The 26830-nt window shown below is 29.6% G+C and overlaps 2 protein-coding genes across 3 annotated transcripts in view; one reads left to right on the forward strand and one right to left on the reverse strand.

Moving 5' to 3' along the window:
- The window catches only part of LOC105833553 (exonuclease mut-7 homolog), a 47090-nt gene extending 32959 nt beyond the window's left edge, over positions 1–14131 (forward strand). The window contains exons 13-14 of the mRNA XM_036285189.1: positions 13504–13602; positions 13984–14131. Of these exons, the coding sequence (XP_036141082.1) occupies positions 13504–13602; positions 13984–14077 (193 nt within the window). The 3' untranslated portion in view covers positions 14078–14131. The remainder of the gene's footprint in view (positions 1–13503; positions 13603–13983) is intronic.
- Positions 474–25093, reverse strand: LOC105833552 (paraplegin). 2 transcript variants are annotated; one of them, XM_036285192.1, is made up of 9 exons: positions 24500–25093; positions 21433–21723; positions 15234–15465; positions 14853–15167; positions 10441–10609; positions 3162–3514; positions 1845–2341; positions 1642–1767; positions 474–722 (listed from the first exon to the last, which is right to left on the reverse strand). In XM_036285192.1, the coding sequence occupies exons 1-9, from the start codon at positions 24671–24673 to the stop codon at positions 558–560; spliced, it is 2322 nt and encodes a 773-aa protein (XP_036141085.1). In that variant the 5' UTR covers positions 24674–25093; the 3' UTR covers positions 474–557. The 2 variants fall into 2 exon arrangements, with proteins under 2 accessions (XP_036141085.1, XP_036141086.1); XM_036285193.1 differs by lacking the exon at positions 21433–21723.
- Between the last annotated feature and the right edge of the window lie 1737 nt (positions 25094–26830).

Raw genomic sequence — 26830 nt, forward strand, 5'->3', positions numbered from 1 at the left:
CAAAAACGTATGACTATCTCGTGATGCCTTAATCAAACAATTTACAATTTTATAGATGTTTTTAGATTAAAAACTAGTGCTTAATGAATTTTTTTAACAATATTTAGTTTTTTATCACAACCAAAAACAAGGAATAAAATTTATACGTAAAAAACCAGTAGAGGTTATATACTGATATTGATCAAAAACCATTTTGTTCAAACACAATATTTAAAAAAACGGCTACGTTAAACTAATCAAAAACAGATCTAGAATAAATACGATTTTTTTATCTCTTCCACTTTTCTAAAAAAGTTAATCTCATTTTGACCTATCTAATTATAAATGTTTCTTCAATCGCAATTTTATTACTCTTGAGTTTCGTCTTATTTTGTAATCTAGAATCATCTCTTAAATTTTTTCCCACCTGTTGTCAAAAAACACTCTGTACATAAATAAAAAAAAGAATACTTCATAAATCTCAAATTACAAAATTTTTTTTATGTATTTAATATTTATTGTACCAATTTTTTTTATACAGAATATAAATATCTACAAAAAAATATATTTAACACGTTTCACTCTGCCGGCTCTCTCTCTACTGATGGGGATTCTCTAGCTGGACCAGAATTTTCAAACTCCGCTGATTCCACAAGCCGCTTTTTTCCATATGGTGGCGGTCCAATTAATTTTTCCACGTCGTCATACGACAGTGTTTCCTTTTTCAATAAGGCTTCCGCAAGCTGTGTTCAATAAAAATATTTCTTTATATTTACTTATAAAGTTTTTAGTTACAAACTTTATTTTATTGTTATTTAATTGAAGGATGCAAATCCGAATAATACTATAAAGTATATATAGTTCTTTGGATGTATTATCTGTGTGAAAATACATAGTTGTGGGTACAAATCTAGAAAAATCAAACACGCTCAAAAGTTATATTTTCAGGAAACTTCTCATTAAACCATTCATCGTATGTACATGTATGATAATTTTTCTCCAAATATAATAAAAACAAAAAGAGCTTTAATATTTTAAAGTCCCGATTAAATAAAAAATTGTTTAGTTCTTAATATTTATTTTTAATTTGATATTTATTATGTACATTTTTTATCTATTATCTATTTTTGTTTTACATTTATCATTTTTGACATTATTTTACAACATTAATAATATATCAAGGGGGAAACAGAAATAAAAAAAAAAAACATTACATTTCAAATATAAATAAAATATAATAACAAATATAAATCAATTTTACACTTTTTATTTACAAAATTTTATTAATTATTTTTAAAACATCTTTTTAGATTTCTCTTTGTATAAATATATGGGGATTTTTTGACATATATTATCAGACAAAAACAAAACTTTAAGGTTTGATTAATATTTTTTAAAGATCTATTTAAAAAATAAATATCTTGGATTTTTCTGGTTTTTATTTAGATTCTTAGAAATCTTATATTTACTACCTATTTGTACTAATATTTTCTGTTTTTCGTTTGATTTTTGCGTGAATAAAATTATTCACCATATGACACTATTAACAAAGAATGCTTTGGTGTTATATCTATATTTTTTTTAATAGATTTGTTTTTGATTTTTGTAGAAAATCCTTCAATTATAATGCTAAACATATGTATGAGAAAATGTTATAAATACCGTATCCAATTTATTTTTGTTATCCAAAAGCAGTTGCCGAGTTCGTTCGTACGCTTCTCCTATTATTTTTCTTACTTCAGCGTCCATTAAATTGGCTAATTTTTTACTATATGGTTTTTTACTTTTCTATAAAAAAAGAAAATTCAGACACGACGCTTTAAAGTACAATAAACGTAAAAAAGGCTCACGGAAATATTTCATACCGTGCTGGTCTGCTCCTCATCGAAAGAAACTAAACCCACAGCTGGGCTCATTCCAAATTGTTGGACCTGATGATACGCCATTTTCGTCACCGTCTTTAAATCATTTTCAGCACCAGTCGAGATCTTGTCAAATGTCACATATTCTGCGACTCGACCACCCAATGTCATGCACATGCGCTCGAAGAGCTGCTCTTTACTGTAGAGTTTCTGATCAGATTCTGTGTATTGCGCAAATCCCAGTTTTAAATTGGTTCGCGGCACTATCGTTACTTTGAGTAAGGCATCAGTATGCTCCAACAACCATCCTACTAGAGCATGACCAGCCTCATGGTAAGCGACGACACGTTTTGTAGATGGTGTTAATGTATTATTTCTCTTCGTCAAACCACCGATCGTTCTGTCAATCGCGTATGTAAGATCGCTGCTATCTACTTGTTTCTTTTTATCCCTCGCGGCATGAAGCGCGGCTTCATTGCAGACATTCGCTATATCGGCACCTAAAAGCATTACACTTGTGTCATAGTTGAAATACCACGAATGGAGTTTCGAAGACGATGCGATTTCGATGAAATCTTGTCAAAAACTTTATTTTGAGTTAAAATAAAACCTTTTAAAAGAAAATTAGGCCTATGAAAAAAACCTTTTTTAACCTTTAGAGGACCAACACTTTTTTGGACAACTTTAAATTTTAGCTAGAACGTTTTTGTCCTTGTCAAAGAATTAAACTACGAAAGAGATGACATCGCTCCAGCGTCTAATATTAGGCTTCTAATAATAGGTCCGCAAAAAAATAAGTGGTTATTTTTTTGCTGTATTTGAATTTTATGTTGTTTATTTTTAAAATAATTGTTTGATATCATTTACAATAAAAAAGTGTTGAAAAATATGTATAAAAATATTATGTCGCACTTTGTAAGGTGTGAGACAGTAAAATGTCATTATACGAAGTAGCATCAATTTATTTCGAAATAAATGCATATATTATAATGAAAGACGTAATTTTAACTAAAATAGCAAATAGTGTTTTCAGTAAATCTAATACTAGGCTTCCGGTCCTGAAAAGGTTTCAATAAAATAAAATTTAAAGTGAAATGAAAATATAACACTATTTTCGAAACTTTATTCAAATATTTTTATCAAATCTGTATGAAAAGATTAGATTTAAAAAATGTATTAATTTACAGTTTATTATTTTGAAACACATTATTTTATCATTAATATTTTTCTTAAATAACCATTTACTGATAAACTATTCAGAGAGTCCAATGATCTTATGACTATAAAAAGCATACTATTTGTACAAATAAATACAATTACCACTAAAACCAGGCGTGAGATATGCAAGGTATCCTGAATATCTTGATGGTTTGTCTTGCAAAGATATTTTTTTGAGATGAGTTTCGAAAATCTGTTGTCTCTCCTCCAATGTGGGAAGATCGATTAAAATGTGTCGATCAAATCTGCCGGGTCTCAATAACGCCTTATCTAACACATCTGCCCTATTCGTCGAGGCCAGTATAATAACATTCTCTTTCGCTATCATCCCGTCCATTTCTACTAAAAGTTGATTTAATGTTCGTTCGGATTCACGATCGGCAATTCCGAGTGAGCTCTCTGAACGTTTTTTCCCAATTGCGTCAATTTCGTCAATATATACAATACTTGGTGCTCTATAAAAAATTAAGGCAAGTATAACAATGTTATTATAACAAACTAAAAAAAGTTCTCTAGTCGTTTTATATATTAGTGACCAAATAAAAATTAATTTGATTAGGGTTCTCTAAATTTTTGCAAAATTTTTGACAATGTAGTTTTCTTTAATTTAAAATACAGTTTTCTAAAATAGCATTGAGTTTTATAACAAAAAAAAAGCTTTAAGAAATCATTTAAGAAATAATTTAATCATAAATAAAGCGTAAGTATTTAAAAAAATTGTATTTATAAAAAAAATGGAGTTTATAAAGAATATTTCGAAATTAAAAAAATAAAATTTTATTTCCGTATCATTTTTTTCATTTCCATACCATTTTTAAATATGGCATACACGCATACCCTAGTAAAACTGCGGCAAATATTTTTTATTACGTTTAATTTTATTTTATAAAATTAATATATATTATAAATATATATTATAATATAAATTTTATTTTTATTACGTTTTATTACGTTTAAATCATAATTTTTTTTAAATTTTATCTAATATTTATTTCAATATATAAAAGAAGATATTTTTAAATAAGAAAATATTTTCATTATTCGCGTCTCTATTTAATCTCTATTTAAATTGTGTTACACATATACAATTTTACAAACGTGTGTGTGTATGCGTGCGTGCGTGTGTGTGTGTGTGTGTGTGTGTGTGTGTGTGTGTGTGTGTGTGTGTGTGTGTGTGTGTGTGTGTGTGTGTGTGTGTGTACAGATACACACACATATATAAAATTATTCTTACACGTTAGTATTACAAAACCTTCTTCCAATATTGTTTATTGCGAAGAATGTTACCATAAACCTTAGTGACTCGAATTGGCTAAAGCTCATTCTACAATGGCAGTTACAAGGCAGTAAGATTAAAGAGTAAACTGTTCTTAATAAAATAAAGACCAGAAGTAATAAAATGAGTAATTCCCATTTTGTTACTTCTCACTCCGTACTTATTGCCATTGTAGAATAGGCTTTACTCTCGGTCTTTATTTCATTAAAAACAATTTATTTTCTACTTTCATAGTCTTGTTACTGCCATTGTAGAATGGACTTAAGCTGCTCGCACAGAACGCAAATTTCAAACTCTGAGATATTTTTCGCAATAAATTTATTTAATATTTCGGAGTGGGCGGATATACATGTATTTAATATTGTGATATTACTAATCTCATTTCATTTTAAGTTTTATTTAAGTTCTGTTTTAAGCTACGTTGAAAGTCCGAAAGTAATCGGCGCCCAGTTTGAATGGATTAAAAAACTTATAAATCGTGCAAGAAACACCGAATCGGTCCACTATGACCGTTTATATGTTCACCTATCTCTATTTAAATTGTGTATATTTGGTTCAGCGAGAGACGCCGCTCGGAGTGCACATAAAAGGCGGATAAAAAGATCAGAGTGAGGAGGACGTACCATCTTATTTGATGCCATATATGACGCACGGCTATTATCTCACTGCAGCACTATCAATTCATAATATTCATTAATATTATTTCATTCATAATATTCATTAATATTATTTCATTCATAATATTCATTAATATTATATCATTAATATTCCAGGCTTCTGCCATCAATAATTTAACTAAGTATTAGAATAAACATGTACTCGTAATGAAATTGAACCGTTCGACAGTATTTAATTATCAAATCAAATATTCTCGTAGCCCTGCGTTATTTGTTTCTAGCACTGACAATCAGTACGAGCAGTAAGACGGTATGGTGGGGGTTGCCCCTGCGCGAACCAGATAAAAACTCGTCTACTCCAAGCAGCATCTCTCGCTGAACCAAGTATAGTTTATTTAATTGTGTTATACATATAGACGATCTTGTATATATTATTGCACTTTTTTTTTTTTATTATTATTGTGAAGTTTATAATGGGCGCATTCAGCAGACTCAATAGCTAAGTAGCAATCGAACATGATTGGTTCTAACTTATAGAACCAACAAATCAACGGCATTATTCAGCGGAAAATCTAGTAATGTTGCTCAACTGTTGAGTCTGCTGAATGTAGCCAGTATCAAGAAATCCTGTGTTTAAAGCTAATCCGAAATTTGAAATAACCCGTAATATAATAGAGGAGAGAAACTGATTATGGACTAGATATGGAATTATGGAATTCACGATATTTCGTATACTTTGTGTATAATTTTGAGAATAACAATCCAAATTACCTCCTTATATGCCTTAGACGTTATGACATGGTTATTAGTCATTAGTGTTTATTGTGTTGTCATAAAAGTTACATTTTAATATTGTAGTCGAAAGCGTTATAGTTGTTTATTCTTTATGTCATTTTGAGAAATGTGAGAAGGTATTAATTTTTTCTTTTTAATGTAACTTGAAGAACTTAAATATGGCTTTCAAATGACGTAACTGAATTTAATGTTTGACGTAATGTGTGCATGTATTTGACGTGTAAAGTTATATTATCTGCGTTCAGAGTTAGATTATTTGCAAGTGTCCACGAGTCTGAGTTTCTCGCACGTAATTTGGTTATACTTTTGATTATTAGCTAATATTATTTGTTATAATACTTTTATAATACTTCTAGAATGCACAAAATCGCAAGATTTTTTAAGATCCCCCAGATAGCACAAAATATTATCATAAATATTTATAAATATGTTATAAAATTATTTTCAAAAAATATTCTTTAAAGATTATATAATTATTTTTCATAAACCATTTAGAAATGATACATAAATTATTATCAACAATATATAGAATATCTTTTTAAAATGTACTGAAAAATATTTATGGTATATGAACTTGAAATATTTGTTATATTCTTTAATAATAATGGTATAAATATTTATTTCAAATATTTTTATAAATGTTTATCATAATTTTTTTTATACCTGACAAACTCGGACATAAAAATATATATCATAAATATTTTTTCTTATAAATATTTTATAAATATTCTATAAATATTTTGTGTTATCTGGGATATATTTTTGATACTTTTGTGTGATATTATGTACAAGATATCGATACTTTCATGATACTGCAAAATCATGAATATGCAAAATCCGCTAAAAAGCCTTAATCCTTTTTTTAAAAATAATAATTTTGAAAATATTCGTTAGTAATTCTATATCCTCCTGCAAGTTCTGCAATTTCTGTTTCTCTCTTCGGTAAGTTGTTAAGGTAAATGTTTAAAATAAGTACCAGTGCAAAAAAATCAATTTTGTTCAATACCAATCAACAAAACTACTATAGAAATGGAATGTAGAAATGTTTTTAGAGAGTAATTTGATTTTCATGGCAAAAACCATAAAAAAAACCATAAAAATCATGATTTTTTTTTCATTTATTTCCGTAAATGGGAATTTCGAAAAATACTTCAAATAAAAGTTGTAGATCTCGTCGAAATACACATTTTATGTCCTATTAATTTTTGCCATAAAAATAAGTTTTTGAAAAAAAATAACGTTAAATGTTCAAAACTACATATAATTTATTTGAAACAATTTGAGTTTTATTAGTTAATTTTATTAGCTAATACTGGAAGGAGATACGGGGGAGAGCCCCGCCAAACGTCTACACGTTCTTTGTACCATTGTGTTTTTGACTTTCCATGCGAAGCGAGGTCCACCCATACCTCCCCCCTGGTTACAGAGCAAAACGACATCTACGCTTGTACTGTACCACATGGGTTTACGACTTCAGATTTGAAATTGTGGCTAAATAGCGACTTGGTTGAGTTAGAGTTAGGAAAAAACCATGGGGGGGTGTAGACAAAGGGGCGGAACCCTTCCCCGCCCACGCGTTCTCTGCACATGGATTTGCAAACATGCGATAAATTTGCAATAAGTTTATTGAACATTATTCATTAAATCGTTATAAAAAATTGGCAAAAACAAAAAAAAACGTATGAATAGCAGTGATTGGGAAAAGTACGTCTAAAACAAAAATTCTCCTATGTAACTGGGCATATGTTGTTCTTTTCGTCCACATTTCGATAACTGAATAATGCGAAAACATTGCTCAGTATATACCCACATAGAAATTGGCATCCAGTGGATGTCCAATGGACGTCCATTAAACCTCCATAGATCCATGGGACGTCTATATCCATGGTGGAAGTCAGATGGACGTCCATTAGAGGTCTAGTAAACTTCCTTAATTCCATTGGAGATTTACCTCCATGGCGGAAGTTAGATAGACGTCCATTAGGGATTCAGTAAACTTTCATGGCTCCATTGAAGATTTATCTCCATGGCGGAAGTTAGACAGACGTCCATTAAAGATCCAGTAAACGTCCATGGCTCTATTGGAGGTTTACCTCCATGGTGGAAGTTAGATAGACATCCATTAGGGATCCATTAAACATCCATAGCTCCATTGGATGTTTTCTTCCACAGTGGAAGTTAGATGGACGTCTATTAGGGATCCACTAAACTTCCATAGCTCTATGGAACATTATTTCCATGATGGAAGTTAGACAGACGTCCATTAAGGATCCATTAAACTTCCATAGCTCTATGGAACATTTACTTCCATGATGAAAGTTAGATAGACGTCCATTAGGTATCCATTAAACTTCCATAGCTGTATGGAACATTTATTTTCATGGTAGAAGTTACCCAGACAATACACTTATCAGAATGAAAACTTTAAGAGAACTTTTTAAAGAAAACATTTAGATATCTTGGAAATGATGTCCAAATGGTAACATTTATCAGAGACGTCTACTAAGAGAGGTCTTTGAGATATCTCATGGAAGAGTTTCATTTAAGTTTCTTGAAAATGTTATCCTTATGATATCACAGCTAAATGGTATCAGCTTAATATCTCATAAAAGATATCACAATGCTGTCCGATTTTTGAGCCGTCCATGCGCGTCGTAGTTGACTCAAAAATCAGACAACACTATAGCATCCTGAATGAGAGATCCATTTGATATTAAGAAAAATTATCATAAAGATAATGTTTTCAAAAATAACGGTTTGTCTACAATTACTGCGCACAAAAAATGCACAAAATCTAAATTTATCATGTACTGAATACAAAAACAGAATAATAAATGTACTATTCAATTTTTCTTAGAATATATGATCTATATAGTTAAAATTATCTAATTAATCATTTGAACGCTTCAAAGTATTAATGCTAAATAGATCACAATTTCCATCAAATTATTAAGGTTATGGAAAAAGATAAATTTAACAATGAAATTAATAAGTAAATAAATTAATGCTATTTATTTTTAATATGTTTTGCAAAATTTAATTGCTTTTATAAAAAATAATATAATTGCGTCAGTTTATAACATATATGTATATGTAGACAATAACAAGTACCCATATCGATGAGTCAAATTGGCATAGCAGATAGAGTACAAGGTTTGTAATCCTAAGGTCCCGGGTTCAAAACCAGAGACAAGTAAGAATAAAATAAAATAATATAATTTAAATTTAATTAATTAATAAAAATTTGTCCTAAATTTAGTATGTACTTGATAAAAATAATTTAAAAGAAATAAAATTTTTATTTAAAATTTTTATTTTGTCAATCATCCATCGAGGCTTCGTGAAGCCTCTATTAATGATCCACGAAACGTCCGTAAGTCATCCATCGAGGCTCCGTGAAGCCTCTGTTAATGATCCACACAACGTCTAATAGACCTCTTTGACGACCTCTATTGAAGGTCTAATAGACGTCCACAGTGCGGAACTGTGGATTTCTAATGGCTCTATATTGGACATCTAATGGACGTCCACTGGAAGTTTAAACTTCCATGGCAGACGTCCATTAGACGTCTACTGGAGGTTTCATTTCTATGTGGGTAATGTAGTTCAATAACATGTGTTTGTAAATAAAACTCGAAGGACAGTATAATTTGGTATTTCTATATCACACTACACACACACATACACACACACACGCCCACGCGCACACACACACACACACACATGCGAGGAGGGGTGACATACTATGCGTGAAAAGTCGCAAACCTATGTGATATAGTACAAGAAAAAAAACTATAATTTTTAAATCTTTATTATTGATGTAGAATAATTATATTGCATAATTACTATTTTCTATCTTATTAATTTGCAGAATATATATATTTTATATCACTTAATAATACATGAAATGATGTGATTTGCACATCTCCATTTTTTCCTAACTCTAACCCAATCAATTTTAATCGTTATTTAGCATCGACATATAGAATGGACTGAGCATTGCGATAGGTTAGCGCGCGCCTGCTTTAGAGTGAGAGGTACTACATCTGAGGCCTATGTTTATCTCTCTTGCAAGCTTCTGATTTGTTATTTTGTCCTCCTCCGTGAATGGAGGGGGACGAAACATGCAATGCTCAGTCCATTCTATATGTCGATGTTATTTAGCCACAATTTCAAATCTGAAGTCGCAAACCCATGTGGTACAGTACAAGCGTGGACGTCGTTTCGCTCTGAAAATAAAATTGCCTCTCCCTAAAAACATTTCTACAGTAGTTTTGATTGATATTGAAAAAAATTGATTTTCGCACCAGTACCTATTCTAGACATTTACCATTGTTAATTATGTTTGTTATATATATCAAACAACTTTTGCTTATAACGTGTTTAAGAGAAGTCTAAGATTAACAAACTTTTACCGACAAGAATTATGTCACAAGAATTATAAATATTTACAGTTATTTAAATAAAAGAAAACAGTGATTTATAACCCCTTTCTCTCCTCTCTCTCTCTCTCTCTCTCTCTCTCTCTCTATATATATATATATATATATATATATATATATATTTATTTATTTATTTACTTATTTATTCATTTATTCGTTAATTTATTTATTTATTTATTTATTTATTTATTCGTAATTCTCTCTCTATTTTTTGAGCTGGAGAACTTTCTTAAAAAGACAATAAAACAAACCTTTTTTTAGCTTCTTTGAACAAATCTCTAACTCGAGCAGCACCTAAACCACCAAATACTTCGATAAACTCAGAGCCGTTCATAGATAGGAAAGGTACGCTCGCTTCAGTCGCCACAGCTTTAGCTAGTAATGTTTTACCGCACCCAGGAGGTCCCAAGAGCAAAACGCCTAAAAGTAAAATTTTTAGAATCTAATTTTATGGCACATAAATTTAGAAAAATGTTGGTAATTTTCTATTTATACATATACACTACCGTTCATAAGTTTGCAATTCAGTAGGCATTCAAAAGTATTTGCAATTTTTTCACGTCTCTTACAAAAAGTCAAAATATAAAGTTTTTGAAAATTTTTGAAAAAGCTTATATAAATAAAGCATGTAATAAAAATTTTTTTCCTCCATAATCACTCTTTAGTTTCAAAGTTAAAAAACTTTCATAAGAAATGAATTTTTATACAAGAAGTTTGATGTTGCAAACAAATTGCTTTTTACACGCACGCACGCACGGACACATTAATCAGATATACCCATCCGCAAAAAACCGGAACACTATATTTTAACAGAATTTTTTAAACACCTTTCAATAGTGATTACTCAACAAAAAATTATCACATTAAGATAAACTAAAATTAAAGCTTAAACATTTTTCCAGACAATTGAGGAAACTAAAATTAAGTTACTCAAAACTTTTTATAAAATAAGGATTTTAAACCTCGAAGAATGAGAAAAAATTTTTGCATTGCTGAGGAGTCTACTGCTTGATACAAAAATGTATTTTTAAAATCACTTAATTCCTAACAAATTTACTTTTTAAACATATTTCTATCTTCTTTGAACAAAATTATACATTTTGAAAAAAATATTGGTAATTATTTAGTTTAGAGGACACCGCGCCGATGACTTTGGCCTTGACATATGTTGTCAAGGACATGATCCTGAATAACTTTTCTTTATAACTTAATCGGCGGTCATTGTTTGTTAAAAAATTATTAATAAAAAAGTTTTATAAATACAATACATATCTGCTTTACTTAAAGTCACAAACCCATGTGGTGCAGAGAACGCATGGGCGGGGTACGAGGTGAGAGTTTCGCCCTTCCCCTACACCCCCGCATTAATTTTTATAAAGCACTTATAAATTAATAGATTTTCGGTAAAAATGCCGAATAGGGGACCCAATCCCAATGACCTTGACATATGTTATTACAATCATAATCCTAAGTAACGTATAATAAGTATAATTTAGCCGTCGTTCATTGTTTATTAGAAAATTATAAACACAAGAAGTTTTATTACACGTAATTTTCCAAAGCTACATGTTTATAAAGATCATGTTTTGCACGAAAAGTCGTGAAGTTATATATGGTATAGAGAATACATGAGCGGGGGAGGGGCTTCGCCTTCTCCCCGTAATTTTTCCTAACTCTAATCTAACTAATTCTATGTCGCTATATGGATAATGCGAAAACATTGAAAATGAACAACGTGGATTTTGTTTGGCGTGGAAAGTCGCAAACCCATGTGGCACAGTACAAGCGTTTATTAATATTACAGTAAAAGTGCCGAATAGGTTTGCGACTTTCAACGCCAAACAAGATCCACGCTGTTAGTTTAAAATGTTTCGTATTATCCAAATAGCGACATAAAATTGGTTGGGTTAGAGTTAGGAAAAATAACGGGGAAAGGGTGCAGGCTCCGCTCCTCCCCTGCCCACACGTTCCGTTTTGCATCTCCCCGCGCGTGTGTGCGCGGATGTGTGTGTGTGTGTGTGTGTGTGTGTGTGTGTGTGTGTGTGGAGAGGGCGGTGTCCCCTAAACTAAATAATTACTAAAATTTTACAAAATAATTTTTTCGTAAAATCTGTAACTTATAAATAAATTATCGTAAAAAATTTATTAAAACTTTACCAAAAAGAAAAATAACCTGTAAATCTTAAACTTATTTCTCCACAATAACGTATATATTACGCAAAGAATGTATGCTTTTTTTACTTATTTTTATTTAGATAAATCTTTAATTAAATTTGCCCAAATTATTATTCAGTTAAACAACTTTTAATTAATTTTGCTGAATTTATTCTTCAATTAAACCATCTTTGATTTGTTCAAATCAATCTTCAATTAAATAAAAAAATAAATTTGTAGAATTTAATCAAATAATTAAAAATAATTTAATTTATATTTTTACTGCTTTGAAATAAATTTATTTTATTATATCTTCATTAAATGTTCCTTAATTATACAATCACAAAGAAAAGTCACTTAAATTTTGAATATTAAGTTTTAAAAAGAGATAGTATAAATACAAAAAGAAAATAATATAAATTATATTTTGGCATATTATTTATCCACAACATGCAGATCTAACCCAGATAGCACAGAAAATTTATCATAAATATTCATAAATATTTTACAAATTTATTTTCAAAAAATATTTTTTAAAGATTATATAATTATTTTTCATAAACCATTTAGAAATGATACAAAAATTATTATTAATAATATATAGAATATATTTTTAAAATGTACTGAAAAATATTTGTGATATATGAACTCGAAATATTTTTTATATTCTTTGATAATAATAGTATAAATATTTATTTTAACTATTTTCATAAATATTTATCACAATTTTTTTTATATCTAGCAAACTCGGGCATCAAAATATGTACAAAATATTTATCATAAATATTTTTCCTTCTTATAAATATTTTATACTACCTAAGAACTTTATCAGAAGTCCATTCTAAAAGATGATCAAACATACACTTAGAATGATATATAGCTTTCTATGGTTGCTAATTTTTCAATAAAAACTCGAATTACAAGAAAATATACATATATTTATCATATTCATTGCTAACTGATTGTGCATTATTATAAAAAAACGGTTATAAAATTAATTTTTAGTACATAAAAAAAAAATTTTTATTCAACCCTTACCCGGTACTGTGAAATAAATCTGAACTCAACTAAATTCAATATTTAATTAACTATCAAAAATTCACGAAAATCGTACTTGACACGCCATTTAGTATTAATTTAGTATCTTCTTCCACTCCCAGCCCAAAACGCCACTCAGCCAAGCAGCAATGTGATATTGGCGTTCGAGAGAACCAGACATTTCGACCCTTGGGGTCCGGAGAGACCCCAGTGTACAGTTTGTGAGTATTCGATATTTTTCTTGAATTTTTTTGTATAACTTTTCTCGTTTATTATCTTCAATTGAAGGTAAGTGTATTATAAAAGTAATCTGAGTTTTTTAATAAAGTACTTTATTGAGAAGAAAATCGATCGATCGTATTCTTGACTTTAGTCGAACGCTAGGTCGATATTTGTTTGACAAAATAAACTAAAAGATTGTAAGAGGAGAGGACACTTCTCGTTCGGTCCTCTATTGAATTCCGCCTATGTATCCTCACGATCAATAATTATAATACCAATAAATAATTATAATACCATATAATTAAAATAATTTAAGTTGCATAGAATTCGAATCTATTATTTATCCCATACATATTTAAGTAATTTTTCTGTGTCATCAGGACATCTTATAATCTCCAAAATCGAGTTCAACAAAATCTCCTCAAAGAAGATAATGTGGAAGCTTTTTGTGAAAAAAATACAAAGGAAAATTAAATTATTTTGAAAATAAATCATTGTAAAAAAATAAATCATTGCATTTCGTGAAAATCGTTTGTTACTTTTTTCCTAAAATTCATCACTTCCATCATAATTAATACCTTTTTTGGAACGTGCACTATTCAAATGATTTTTTTTTTCTTAAAGAGTCATATCTTAAAAGTGACAGGTAAAATTTTTAACTTAAAATATTAAAAATAGTATGAGTTATAATGTTTAGTGAAATAAATAATCTTTCTACATTTTTTCTTTTGGGAATTTTTTTCACATACTCAAAATCAAAATTTTAAAAAACTATTTTGTCTCAAAATAAAATATTTGAAAGGTAATCTGCCTTTTTTTCAAGTCACTAATGTCAATATCTTCTTTGCGGAGAGCATTTTGTCTCAAAAGATCCCATTGTACCGGTTATAAAATTTCACTGAAATGCACCTAAGGTAAGAGTTAAAAATAAAGTTTAAAAAAAATTTTTTCTCCTTAATATCAATAAAAATAAATTTTCAGAAAATTCTAAATTTTTTGTTTTTGTTTTCCTATAGTAAGTAATTCCCATACCAGTTTTTTTATGTATAAAAACTTTTAAAACCTACTTTTAAATGTTTGTTAATTTTTGTGTGATGTTTTATCAAATTACAGCATTTCAAAGTTAAATTATATAATTTAGAAACAAAATAGAGTCAAAATTAAAGAACAGCGCTTTAAACTTGTCAACATTTATATATAATTATGGTATCTTATCTTATGATAAATTATAATATCTGAATGCACTTGCCTTGTGGTATTTTAGCACCCAGTATTTTGTAACGTTCTGGCTTTTTCAGATAATCGACAAATTCCATTACTTCTATCTTTGCTTCCTTCAATCCAGCTACGTCCACAAAACGTACACCCTTACCCTTTCCTATTATCGGATCGACTAGAGTAAATTTTGCTCGTTTCATTTGCGAAATAATTTCGAAGGGTTTAAAAGGAAAACGTTTTCTCACAAAACTAAAGGCAATGGCGGCTAACAATGCAATAAATACAAGTCCCACGGTACTCGCTATGTATTCTGTCTTCCTTTCATAAATTATTTGTACTCCTTGGCCTAAAATATTTCAAAGATTATAATCTGGCAATGTTTAGATTAGTACCTTATAAGCAAGCTACTTACCAGCTTTTATACCAAGATTTTTTTCCACTTTCCTCAATTTCTCTTCAAAATTCTCAATACTTGGGACAGCCATGATATATCTCTTGTACAGACTTCTTTTTCCTTTAATAATAGCGCCATCATGCACCACAATTATAACGTTCTCGAAATTAGGATTTATAATAATTGCTTCAACTTCTCCTTTGTTCAACATGTCATACACGAATTCATTCCAGGAAACAGATGCTGAAGGCTTTGTAAACATTGTAATATCTTTTCAGTGATACATTATGCATGAAAAAAACTTATAAAATTATCAATCATTGTATCTCATATCTAAGCAAGAATATATAAAATATTTTTTTAAGACTTTGATAATCTTAAACAAACGTAATTTGCTTACATAAAGAAACTTTTTTAATATAATTTTATCAAGGAAAATATATTACCACAAAACATTGAATATGAATATTATCACATATTCCGATAATTAAATTGTAATATGCCCATTACAAAATAAAAAAGATTCCAGATTTGAATCTTAATTAAAATATTTTTCACAATAAGTTTTTTAAGATGTTTCTAAAGTCATTATTAAATTGACGATTAATTTAATTTGTGATTTCGAGATCAGCCCTGTTTGGCAGGCATAAAAAACTGAAAATATATTCGAGACATACATATTAAATATTAAACACTAACAATAAAATACAATTATAGTTATAGTTATAGTCTTATAGCTTCTTTACTTATTTGTAGAGCAAAATTCAAAAATAATTTTCATAAATCGAGAGAAAAAAATATCAAATAGAAAAGAATAATCTGCAACTAATCAGAACTTTTTAATCAAAATGATTATATTGTACTTTTTGGATAACTATTATAATGTTAAAATTAATAATATTAATTAAAATATCACAAACATTAATATAGAAGAATGTAAAGTAATCTATTAAAACCTTTTGGTCATAGCTAGATCTTGTACTAGATCTGCTGACATTTCTTTTATAATTTTATGTACATTTTCAAATTCACCCAACTTTACGAATAAATTTTTGGTCTTAAGCAGTTAAAGTTGAACAAGACAACAAGTTGGTAGATTAATATATTTTTAAGTTTAAATTAAATTAAAAACAATAGCTTATAAAATTTAATTAAGCCAAAATTGCATAAACAAAAAATGAACTCGGTTAAAGATTGTGTTAAACTTAAATTAAATTGAATTAAATCAAAAATTAATTTTGAAAAATATTATTTATATATTAAATTCGAATGTTATAACTTTTTAAAATAACAGTGAAAAATAAATTAATTTAAGTCAATTTAACTGGCAATGATTTATTAAATATAAAATTACGATGTTTCGGCCCTCGCTTTGAGCCCATCAAGTAAATAAATCAAGTTATTGTGAATTTAATGGTCACATAATATTGTTAAGTTGTGCCAAAAAACCATAAATACTGAAATAATAAATAATAAATTAATAAATCTTTATAATAAGAAACTCAAAGTAAACTCATAAACTTACATGTCTGTCGTGCTAAAAAATAGTCTTAATATCAAATGTATAAAAATTATTTTAAAGATAAGGAGGAAACGAGAAGGCACAATAAAAAATAGGAGTTGACAAATGTTATTAGCCTCTGATAGGTAAACACTGTACTGATAAATCTATGAAATTTTCAGGTCGTACATAGCAAAAATATAGAAGATGTATGAACTATTCTTCCGAAAACGGCCATGCTCCGATTTTATTCAAATTTTATAAATAGTTTCCATTTGGATAGAAAAGAAGTATACTAATGCCCGTATTCATAGTCAAATATTTAAGGCCTCTTTACGTTTATCTTTAGATGCTTTACGGATCATTTCATTGGCTACAAAGTATCTAAAAATAAATTTAAGGAGGCCTGACTATGAATTTAAGTATAAGGCCTGACTATGAATACGAGCATAAAAAGATTTTTAGCGACTCAAAGCCATTTTTTAAATTATTTTTTATGTATTCTATATATTTTAATATACAACGTTTTGATGTTTATTTTGACACATATTAACATAAATATGGAGCAGATAACGCGTAGACTCCCGTATTTTTTCCTAACTCTAACCCAACAAATTTTAAGTCTATTTAGCCACAGTTTCAAATCTGAAATTGTAAACTCATGTGGTACAGTACAAGCGTGGACGTCATTTCGCTCTGTCAGTGAGGGGGGGGGAGGAGTATGGGTGAACCTCGCTACGCATAGAAAGTCGCAAACCCATGTGATATAGTACGAAGCGTAGACACTTATTCGCTATGGCCACACACGCACGGACGCAAGCACGCACGCACGCAGAGAGGTGTAAGAGGGGGGAGGGGGTTGCCTTCCCTCCCGCATCCACCCCGTCGGTAGAGTTGTCCTGGAAAGTCACAAACCCATGTGGTACAGTACAAGCGTGGACGTCGTTTTGTTATGTAAGCAAGGTGTACCTCGCTACGCGTGGAAAGTCGCAAACCCATGTGGTACAAAAAACACATGGACAAAGGAGGGGGCTTTACCGCACCCCTTCCGTTATTAACTAATAAAATTAACTAATAAAACTCGAATTGTATTGGATAAGTTTTATGAAGTTTTGAACATTAACGTCATTTTGCTTAAAAACTATTGTCTTTATGGCAAATCAATAGAACAATATGTATTTCCATGAGATCTTCAACTTTTATCTGAAGTATTTTTTGAAATTCCCACTATTTATGGAAATAAATGGAAAAAACCGTGATTTTTGTTGTTTTTTTATGGTTTGCGACATGAAAATCAAATTTGCACTAATTTTCACTATCATATTCGTAATCAAGGCGCCAAAATATTACAAGCTAAACTAATTCGCGAACAATATACTCTCAATATAATACACATAGCTGAGTCAAGGACAAAGTCACTCCTCTCAACCCCCAGCCCCCATCGGAAAACTACCTCCCCAACCTCCCGTCAACATATGTCAAAGTAAACATCATCAAAACGTTGTATATTAAAATATTAAAATATAAAAATATAAAAATATATAAAATAATTTAAAAAGTGCCTTAACCTTTGAGTCGCCAAAAATCCTTTTAGTATACTTCTTTTCTATCCAAATAGAAGCTATTTATAAAATTTGAACAAAATCGGAGCATGGCCGTTTTCGGAAAAACAGTTGATGTATGTAAATAAATTGATAATTTATTTATATACATAAAACATTTCACATACTTTTTATTGATAAATAATATTTTATCAAATTTTCAACTGATATTACTTCTTGTCAATGAAATTGGACTTGATTTAAGAATACAGCAATAGATATTAATATAGATTTCATATATTTGTACGGTATAATATTCGTTCGACACCGTGCCGTTTACCGGTACTCGTCAAAGCGTTCGGTCTGACGGCGTGAGCTTCAAAACCTGTGGTTGAAAAGTTTCAAAGGCTCATCATTTAAAGACTATTGACCCCTCAAAATTTTGTTATTGACAATTTCGACTCATGAGGAATATATACATCCCAGTTCCTCCGGTTGATCTGCAACACCCTGTATATAAAGTCGCATAAGAAATCAGCATAGCTTAAAACTATAACCAACTAAAACTCTTATCTTTATTTAAACATATATTTTGCTGAAATTTTTAAGAGGTTAGGCCATTTTAAAATTTTCAATCAAAAATTAATTTTTTTTACTGAAAACATACCTTAGAGTATCAAAAATAATATAGTGCTGAAATAATTATAAATTAAAAACTTTTTATTTTATTTAAGAATATCGTTACAGCTTTAAACGTTTTTTTCAAAACTACATTTTTAAGGAGGTTCACGACTCTTTAATCAATAGACACGAATTTTCTAAATTATTATTTTATTCATATATAAGGTACATAAATAAATAATAAAAAATTAATTATTTTTAAAATTAATTAAATAGTTTTTAATAAGCTTCTTTTAAATTAAAGTATTTTTTTTAGATGCCAATATGATTTAAGTTCTGTAAATATTGGCGATGCTGGACTGCCTCTCAAACTTGATCGAGGTCGATAATGTAGAGTCATTCATGCACGTCATTAATGAGATTTCGTATATATCTCTTTTATAAATTTGGAAATTCTTTTCCAGAATTAAAGTACACATATTAATATCCATCTGTGAATTGGACTTTATATCGAGGACAAAAAAATTTTTTTTTATTGCTTTACTTATCAACTTTTTACGCGTATATAACCTAAATTTTCGTTTCACAATTTCGTCTCAATTAGGCACTAAAATCTAATTTTCGAAACTCGACACTGTTTGTTCTTGTCGTCTACTAGTCTGTGAATACGAATTTCGTAGGTACAAACTGTAGATCTTTTATATTAAGCAAACATTGTTATGACGTGACAGCAAATTAACAATTTTTTTTCGTTTTTGGAGGAAATTTCACTCCACAGACTGATAGCAATACGTATTCTTTTATTCTGGAGAAGGATTTCCAAATCTATAAAAGAAATAAAAAGATATTGTTAAACAAAAATTACTATCTTTTTGTTGGCAAAACAGACAACTCTAGTTCCCCTTAACAATGGCTACGTTCAGAAAATCGTTACACAACAGTTGAGTAATTCGCTAATATAATTGGTCTAAATTTAGAGATCTAACAGTAAGGACCAATAATCATTGACCGCTCACTTGTGTTTTCTGAACGTAACCAGTGTAACCTATTCTTAAAGAAAAAAGTTTAGATTAGTTTTATATATAAATTTACCAAACAAACTGGCAGAATAATATAAATTAATAAGTCAGAAAACAAGATTTAAGATTTTCGGAAGAAAAAAGATGTAGAAGATCTGCAGATCAGGGGCTCGATTCTTGAATTCATTTGCAAGAGAAACGTATTCGCAAATTCTGTTCTTACAGAAAAGTTGAAAATTTATTGGCTATCGTATGGCTTTTAACCAATAAACTTGCAACTTTTCTGTTAGAGCGGGTATTTGTGCATACGTTTTCTTGCGAATGAATTCAAGAATCGAGCCCCAGGGCCCCGATTCTTGAATTCATTCGCAAGAGAAACGTATTCTCAAATTCTGATCTTACAGAAAAGTTGGAAATTTATTGGCTATCGTATGGCTATTAACCAATAAACTTGCAACTTTTCTGTTAGAGCGAGTACTTGCGTATACGTTTCTCTTGCGAATGAATTCAAGAATCGAGCCCCAGGTACATTAAACACACACACACACACACAACAGACATACACAACATGGATCGCAAGATCTGCGATTTCACTTATTTTATAATTTAAATTGTCGGCATCACATATATTGTTTGTGATCATTAGAAAGCTTAGAATTCAGATTTTTATAATCTAGTTTTTGGTTTATATGTAATTACTAGAAGAAAAGTTTATACCTCCAGTGAAAAATTGAACAACTCCCATATGAACTGTACTAAAATTTCGAAACTTTGAAAGACTTTTTCTAGCATATATGTATGGCAAGCTTATTTCAGATTTCACGAGAATGTATTGACACTTAAATAATAATTCCTGTAAGTAAGAGGAATTACTAAATCTGCAGTACTTCATTGTGCCTAAACCACCTTAAAGTCAACAAGCAGCAGAACTCGAATAATTTTGAACCAATTTACTTCAAATTTCATCTTGAATCTAAAGAAGCACACATAGATTTTATGATTCATTAAGTATTTCTTAAGTTATTGAGCATTTTATACACGATTTTTCACAAAAAAGAACACTTTTTTTCAAGAGCTTAGCACTTTTTTAAAAATAAATATTTTTTAATATCCATGTGTACTTCTGTAGTAAATTCATGTAGATAATGAAGATATTTTTATTTTACACTATGATCAACTGGTGACGACTTCTACTGCTTGCTGCGGAATGTATTTAAAAAAAGACGCTTTGCACTCTGTGGGGTTACAGCTGTCATTTTGAAAAAAAAAAAGAAATTTAAAAATTTTTTTATACATCTCAAGACATATGAAATAAAACCTATTAATTTGATTTTGTATTTACTTTATTGTTTTTCTTTAAGAAATTCTTTAAAAAATGGAATTTTTAAGGCTTCAAGGTGGCGTAATCCCTTAACACTATCAAACTCTTTAAACATTTTATATTCTTGCTTATATAGAAACAATTATTTAATACAACTTTTTTTTATACACCTTTCAATCACTTCTATGCTAAATAATGGGGAATAAAAACTTACTTGTGTATCTGAATGCATTCCTAACTGATGTTTCAATGCAAGTAGGATAACATATAACAACATAAACCACATGGAGAGCTTAGTGATAACTGATTTCATATCATCATTTTCATCAGGCTTCTTATCATTAGGATTTTCTAAACCTGATTTCTTTGGTGATTGTTCATTGGCGTTACTACACGTAGTACTAAAATATCTGATATTGACAAATCTTGAAGGTAAGCTCAATTTACTGCTACATAATAATGCAGATTGTATAGCGTGGAATTCTTTATGAATCTTCCTATAAGTCTAAAAACAAATCCAACAAAATGTTAACAGTATGTTAACAGTTTGCGCAAATTTAATAGAATTATATCAAATTATTGACTATATCTGCATTGAAGAGATTTTCCAGCTTAAAAAAATGAAGAAAAGTCAACTGATTTTTTTATTCACATATATTTTTAATAAAGAAGCTTCTGACATTGCCATTTTCAAAATGATAAAGAATATACAAAATTTGCAATAAAAATATGATAATTATTTAAACATATCCTCTTTATAATATTATTAAACACTGATGTGAATGAAAATAACACCACAGGCTTGCAAAAGTAGGGGTCTTGAATGTTTGAGTTTTGACAGTTCAAGTTTTTCTATGTAATTGTTTGTGCCGAATCCGACTACAGAAATTTCTGGCTAGTTTATGACTAGTTAAATGAGTCAAGATAAGCGGCATTTGTGGTACAGCGTATGTACCAAGGTTATAAAAGAGTTAAATTTCAATATATTGGCGAAAAAATTATATATTAATTAGGTAGTGTGTATGTGTCTTTAACAGTAATATAATAAATTTAAAAATATAAGCTTAGCATAAGCCTTATGCTCTGTCAACACAACCAATATAAACAAATTGCCAACAAAAACTAAGTAGAATCTATCATTTTTACCATATATCATTTAAGTGATATATTTTAATAAATGGCAGACTTTGCTCAATATTTGCCATCAATATTCTACTACTCACAATCAGATAATCAAGTCAGTCAAAAGCAGATCATGCCAAGTGTCTGCTATCAGTCGTTTATCAACAAAAAGTCCACAAATTGTACATAGACTTTGTAATAGCAGAAAATATTAGCAAATTATCATTGAAAATATGACAAAGCTTGCTAATCATGCTATGCTAACAGATTAACGGTAGGAATCGACCAAGATTTGTAAACTCTGCTAAAATTTTGCTACTAATTTGAAGTCAGATTGCCCACGCATGCAGATTCTGTTTGATTTCTACCATCAATCTGTTGTCAGATTCTGTGAGTAAGCTCTGCTAGTAAATCATAAGCACATTGTTAAAATAATGTCAATTTGCTATCAACTTCTGAGAAAATCTGTTATCAATCTGCTTATAAGTTTATGTTGTAAAACATACTGCACACATTTTGTTTGTAGAGTTAATAAATTTTGCTGCATCTTCATGTTTTCAACAGATTTGGGTACTTCAGAATATAGAGAAAAGTCACCAACTAGTATTGACCTCTTAAAATGGAATTCTTTTATTTCTCAGAAACTAATTATACTGTATTAATACTGATAAAACATGATCTGTTTTATAATTAAAGAAATAAAAATTTATAGTTTATGGCTTTTTTTATAAAACTAGAACACTACATTGCGCACGCTTTGCGCGCGCCATTTAGCCTTTTTATAATGAACGTTGCTCTTTTTCTGTATTTATATTCAGTTTATTTACAAACAATTTTATTCTTGAATGTTTATTATTTGTTCTTATTTTTTAGTTCTTCTCTCTAAAACTCTCTTTCTCACTCGCCGTGTCTCCTAATTATTTGCCAAACGTAATCTCTCGCTCTTTCTTTTTCAAACTCTTAATCTATCTATCTACTCTATCTCTTTCCGATCAAACTTCTTTCTTTCTGAAAAATATATTTTTTTTAAATAAAATTTTAAATTAAATTATAAATTATAAGACATTTTCAGGTTGTTTCTAATTTCAAACTCCCTCTATTGTCAACGTACGTTTATACTACATATCTACCTATCTCTTTCCTATCCTGCTAAGAAAAAAATACAGAAAGATTATTACATGAAATGTCAAATTCTTACATACTTAATATTATACCTTATTATTACAGCACCTTCTACCTCTCACATTCAAACTCTCTCTCACACTAATCTTTTTTTTTCTATCAAATTTCCTTCGTTTCTTAAATACGGGAACTGGCTCTCTTTCTTTTTCTCAATCAAATTTTGTTTCTCAAATATTTCCTTCTCTTTTTCAAATACGGTGAACTGTCAAAAGTTCACCGTATTTGTTTTACAGCAGCAAATGACAGAGTGAAGCAAGTCATACAGCACGAACTTGACAACCAACAACCAATTAACGTGGAAAAGCAATGGCAAAATAAATAACACTCCTTTTTTAAAAGTGGATTAATTAAAAATCAATGTACTATGATTCAAACTTAATCTAACTTTCATATGTAGTCACAATACATGTTGCATCTTGCAGAACAGTACAAGGTGTTTGTATAATCATTGAAAAATGTTTATATGAAAATAAAAAGCTTTTAAAATCCTCATATTAACTTACAAATATTTTGTTCAAATTATTCATGTTAAAGAAAAAGAAAACTGTAATCTACTGTGCCAATTCTAGGGTCAATTTCTCAAGTATTTACTTTTAGTTATGTTGCAAAAACATTAATCATTACAAAATATGACACAGTTTATAAAAACTGCTATACTACATATATAACAGTATTGGTGACCTTTCTCTACTATCATGTCAATGATATTTCTTTTTTATCAAACATATATCTACAGAAACAGATCTATAAATATATAACTAAAGTATTTAATGAAAATAATTTTTTCTTTGAAAATTATATGCTTCTCAAAAATTAAATATCCAGCCTGGCATGTATAATCACATATATATATATACCTACGTTAGTTATCACAAATTAAAAAAACAATTAACTAAATAATATTAATTAAATTAAAAAATACGAGATATAAATATAAATCGAAATAAAAATCACAAGACATGTCGATTAATACTTACGTGATAAGATACGGGAAGAAGCAATCTATGAACTCCATTATTATACGTGCAACTGACGTATTTAATGTTGAATATTGGCTTTTCCTTTGAGAAATAAATAGTTTTAGATGAAAAATTGAATATCCGGCTTGGAGCTATGTAGTTTCTCTTTGAACACTTGGTTAGGTTCTGCATAGTTCAAACTTGAGAATTTTTTACTTTAATCCGTTCCACTTGAATATTATTAAAAATTTACTCAATTGACGTTTTTGTGTAAAAACAACACAAAAACATTAGTTTTATAAGAAAAGAATTGTCGCACAAAGCGAGATTAATCGTTAAAGTTGACAACTATTTAGGTTAAGATTTGTCTTCTTGTCACGATTCCTAATTTTTACTTCATACGCTTCTACCAAAGGGGAACGATTCAACCGGTAAGAGTAATGGATAATTGATAAGCAGACAAAATGTTGAAAGACAAAAATTATAATTAAAAGCATTAAAAGTCATTGTGTTCATTGACATAAAGTATAGACTACGTTTACACGTCGGGCACGGTCGGGCAACGTCGGATTTCTTCTTCTTTTGTTGTATTGGCTCCGGGGCCATCATGGCCCCGATACGTGGTCTGTTCTTTCTAGCTGCACTGTTGCACTGGTGCAATAAGTTAAAATGAGAAAAAATATACTTGTCTTACTTTAAGTTATTGCACCAGTACAACAGTGCAGCTAGAAAGAACAGACCAACGGTCACGACCAATCAGTGACCTAGTTTACACCCAGCCGTCCAATCCCAATTCATTCCGAAGTGAACTGTATTTAGGCTACCATCATAAATAACCATAGAGATATATAATTAGAGCACTAAAAAAGTAGATATTCTTAAGGCACTATAAAAGTGAGTATTCTCACGCCATTTTTCTTCTAACTAGCATGAAAAATTAGGTATGTTTTGTATATATATACAATAATCTTTGAAAGCACCAAACTTTATGCGACAATGAAACGAAGACACGATATTTATAATCTTGAGACTATAAAAGTTATTGCGAGGTATTATATATGTAAAACATTATGCTAGTTACTTGCTAATTTGAAGAAAAATGGCGGACGTGAGAATACCACAGACTTCTATAATATACTAGACTGCTAGGCTCGTTATATATTCTCCATTTAGTGTGTACCCGAAAAGTATGTACAAATAGGAGCTCATAGGCGGCAGACTGAATTACCGATTGGAATGTGGCTAATATTTTATAGTCCTACGACTATGGATTACTAGAGGAGTGAGTGAGATGTATGATACAATATATATATTACGTGATTATGAGAGCGTTCCCCTTGGATGCTTATGCGTGCTTATGCGTTAAACGTATCATTCTTTTTTTGTTATTGTAATATAAAAGAAAAAGATAAAATGACAATAATTAAGGCATGTGATAAAAGGCTGCCCAAATATATATAAGAAAGGGTATACATTTCTTTTTGTTTAAGTATTAAAACTAAAGGACAAATAATATAACCTCATTTTAAGAGCATTTTGTATAAAATAACCTAATATTAATGATATTTATTAGTATTATTAAGTATCATTCTTTAAATATATATATATATATATATATAAACATTTTAAAAATGTCAACAAATTACTCGTAGCAACTATATGTGACATTTATTGGCATATATATATGTACATAAACATTCCACTTGACGAACAATGTACATACATAGCAAATGACACATTCCGATCGGTTATTCAGTCATGTACAACATGTACATTATATACTGGTACGCCTAGGGAATCAAGGTTAGCAGTCTAGTATATTATAGAAGTCTGTGGAGAATACCTACTTTTCTAGTGCTCTAGTATTCTCACATCCGCCATTTTTCTTCAAACTAGCAAATAACTAGCATAATGTTTTACCAGAGAGGAATCTGAGAGCGGCCACCGCGACTTTTTTCGTGCGACCAATATTTAATTGACTAGCATCAGCGCCAAACGTGGATGTAAAGCCCGTTCTACATTAATTGCAGTCGCCAGTTACAATTTGCAACACCCAATAAATGTCGAGCTTTAACTAGAAACTAAGCGCCTATTGGATGTCGCAAGTCGCAACTAGCTGCTTGCGATTAATGTAAAACAGACTTTACATCCACGTTTGGCGCTGATGCTAGTCAAATATTGGTCGCACGAAAAAGGCCGCGGTGGCCGCTCTCAGGTTTCTCTCTGCTCCAAGTTGTACGCAGCCATATAACAGATGCAAATTTAATTTTTCTTGTTCTTCCTGAGTGTATCGTCAAAATATAGTGACCCTAGAATGCAGAGATTGAATTACCTTATAATTTCTGACAC

This window comes from Monomorium pharaonis, chromosome 4, assembly GCF_013373865.1.
Source record: "Monomorium pharaonis isolate MP-MQ-018 chromosome 4, ASM1337386v2, whole genome shotgun sequence".
NCBI lineage: Eukaryota > Metazoa > Arthropoda > Insecta > Hymenoptera > Formicidae > Monomorium > Monomorium pharaonis.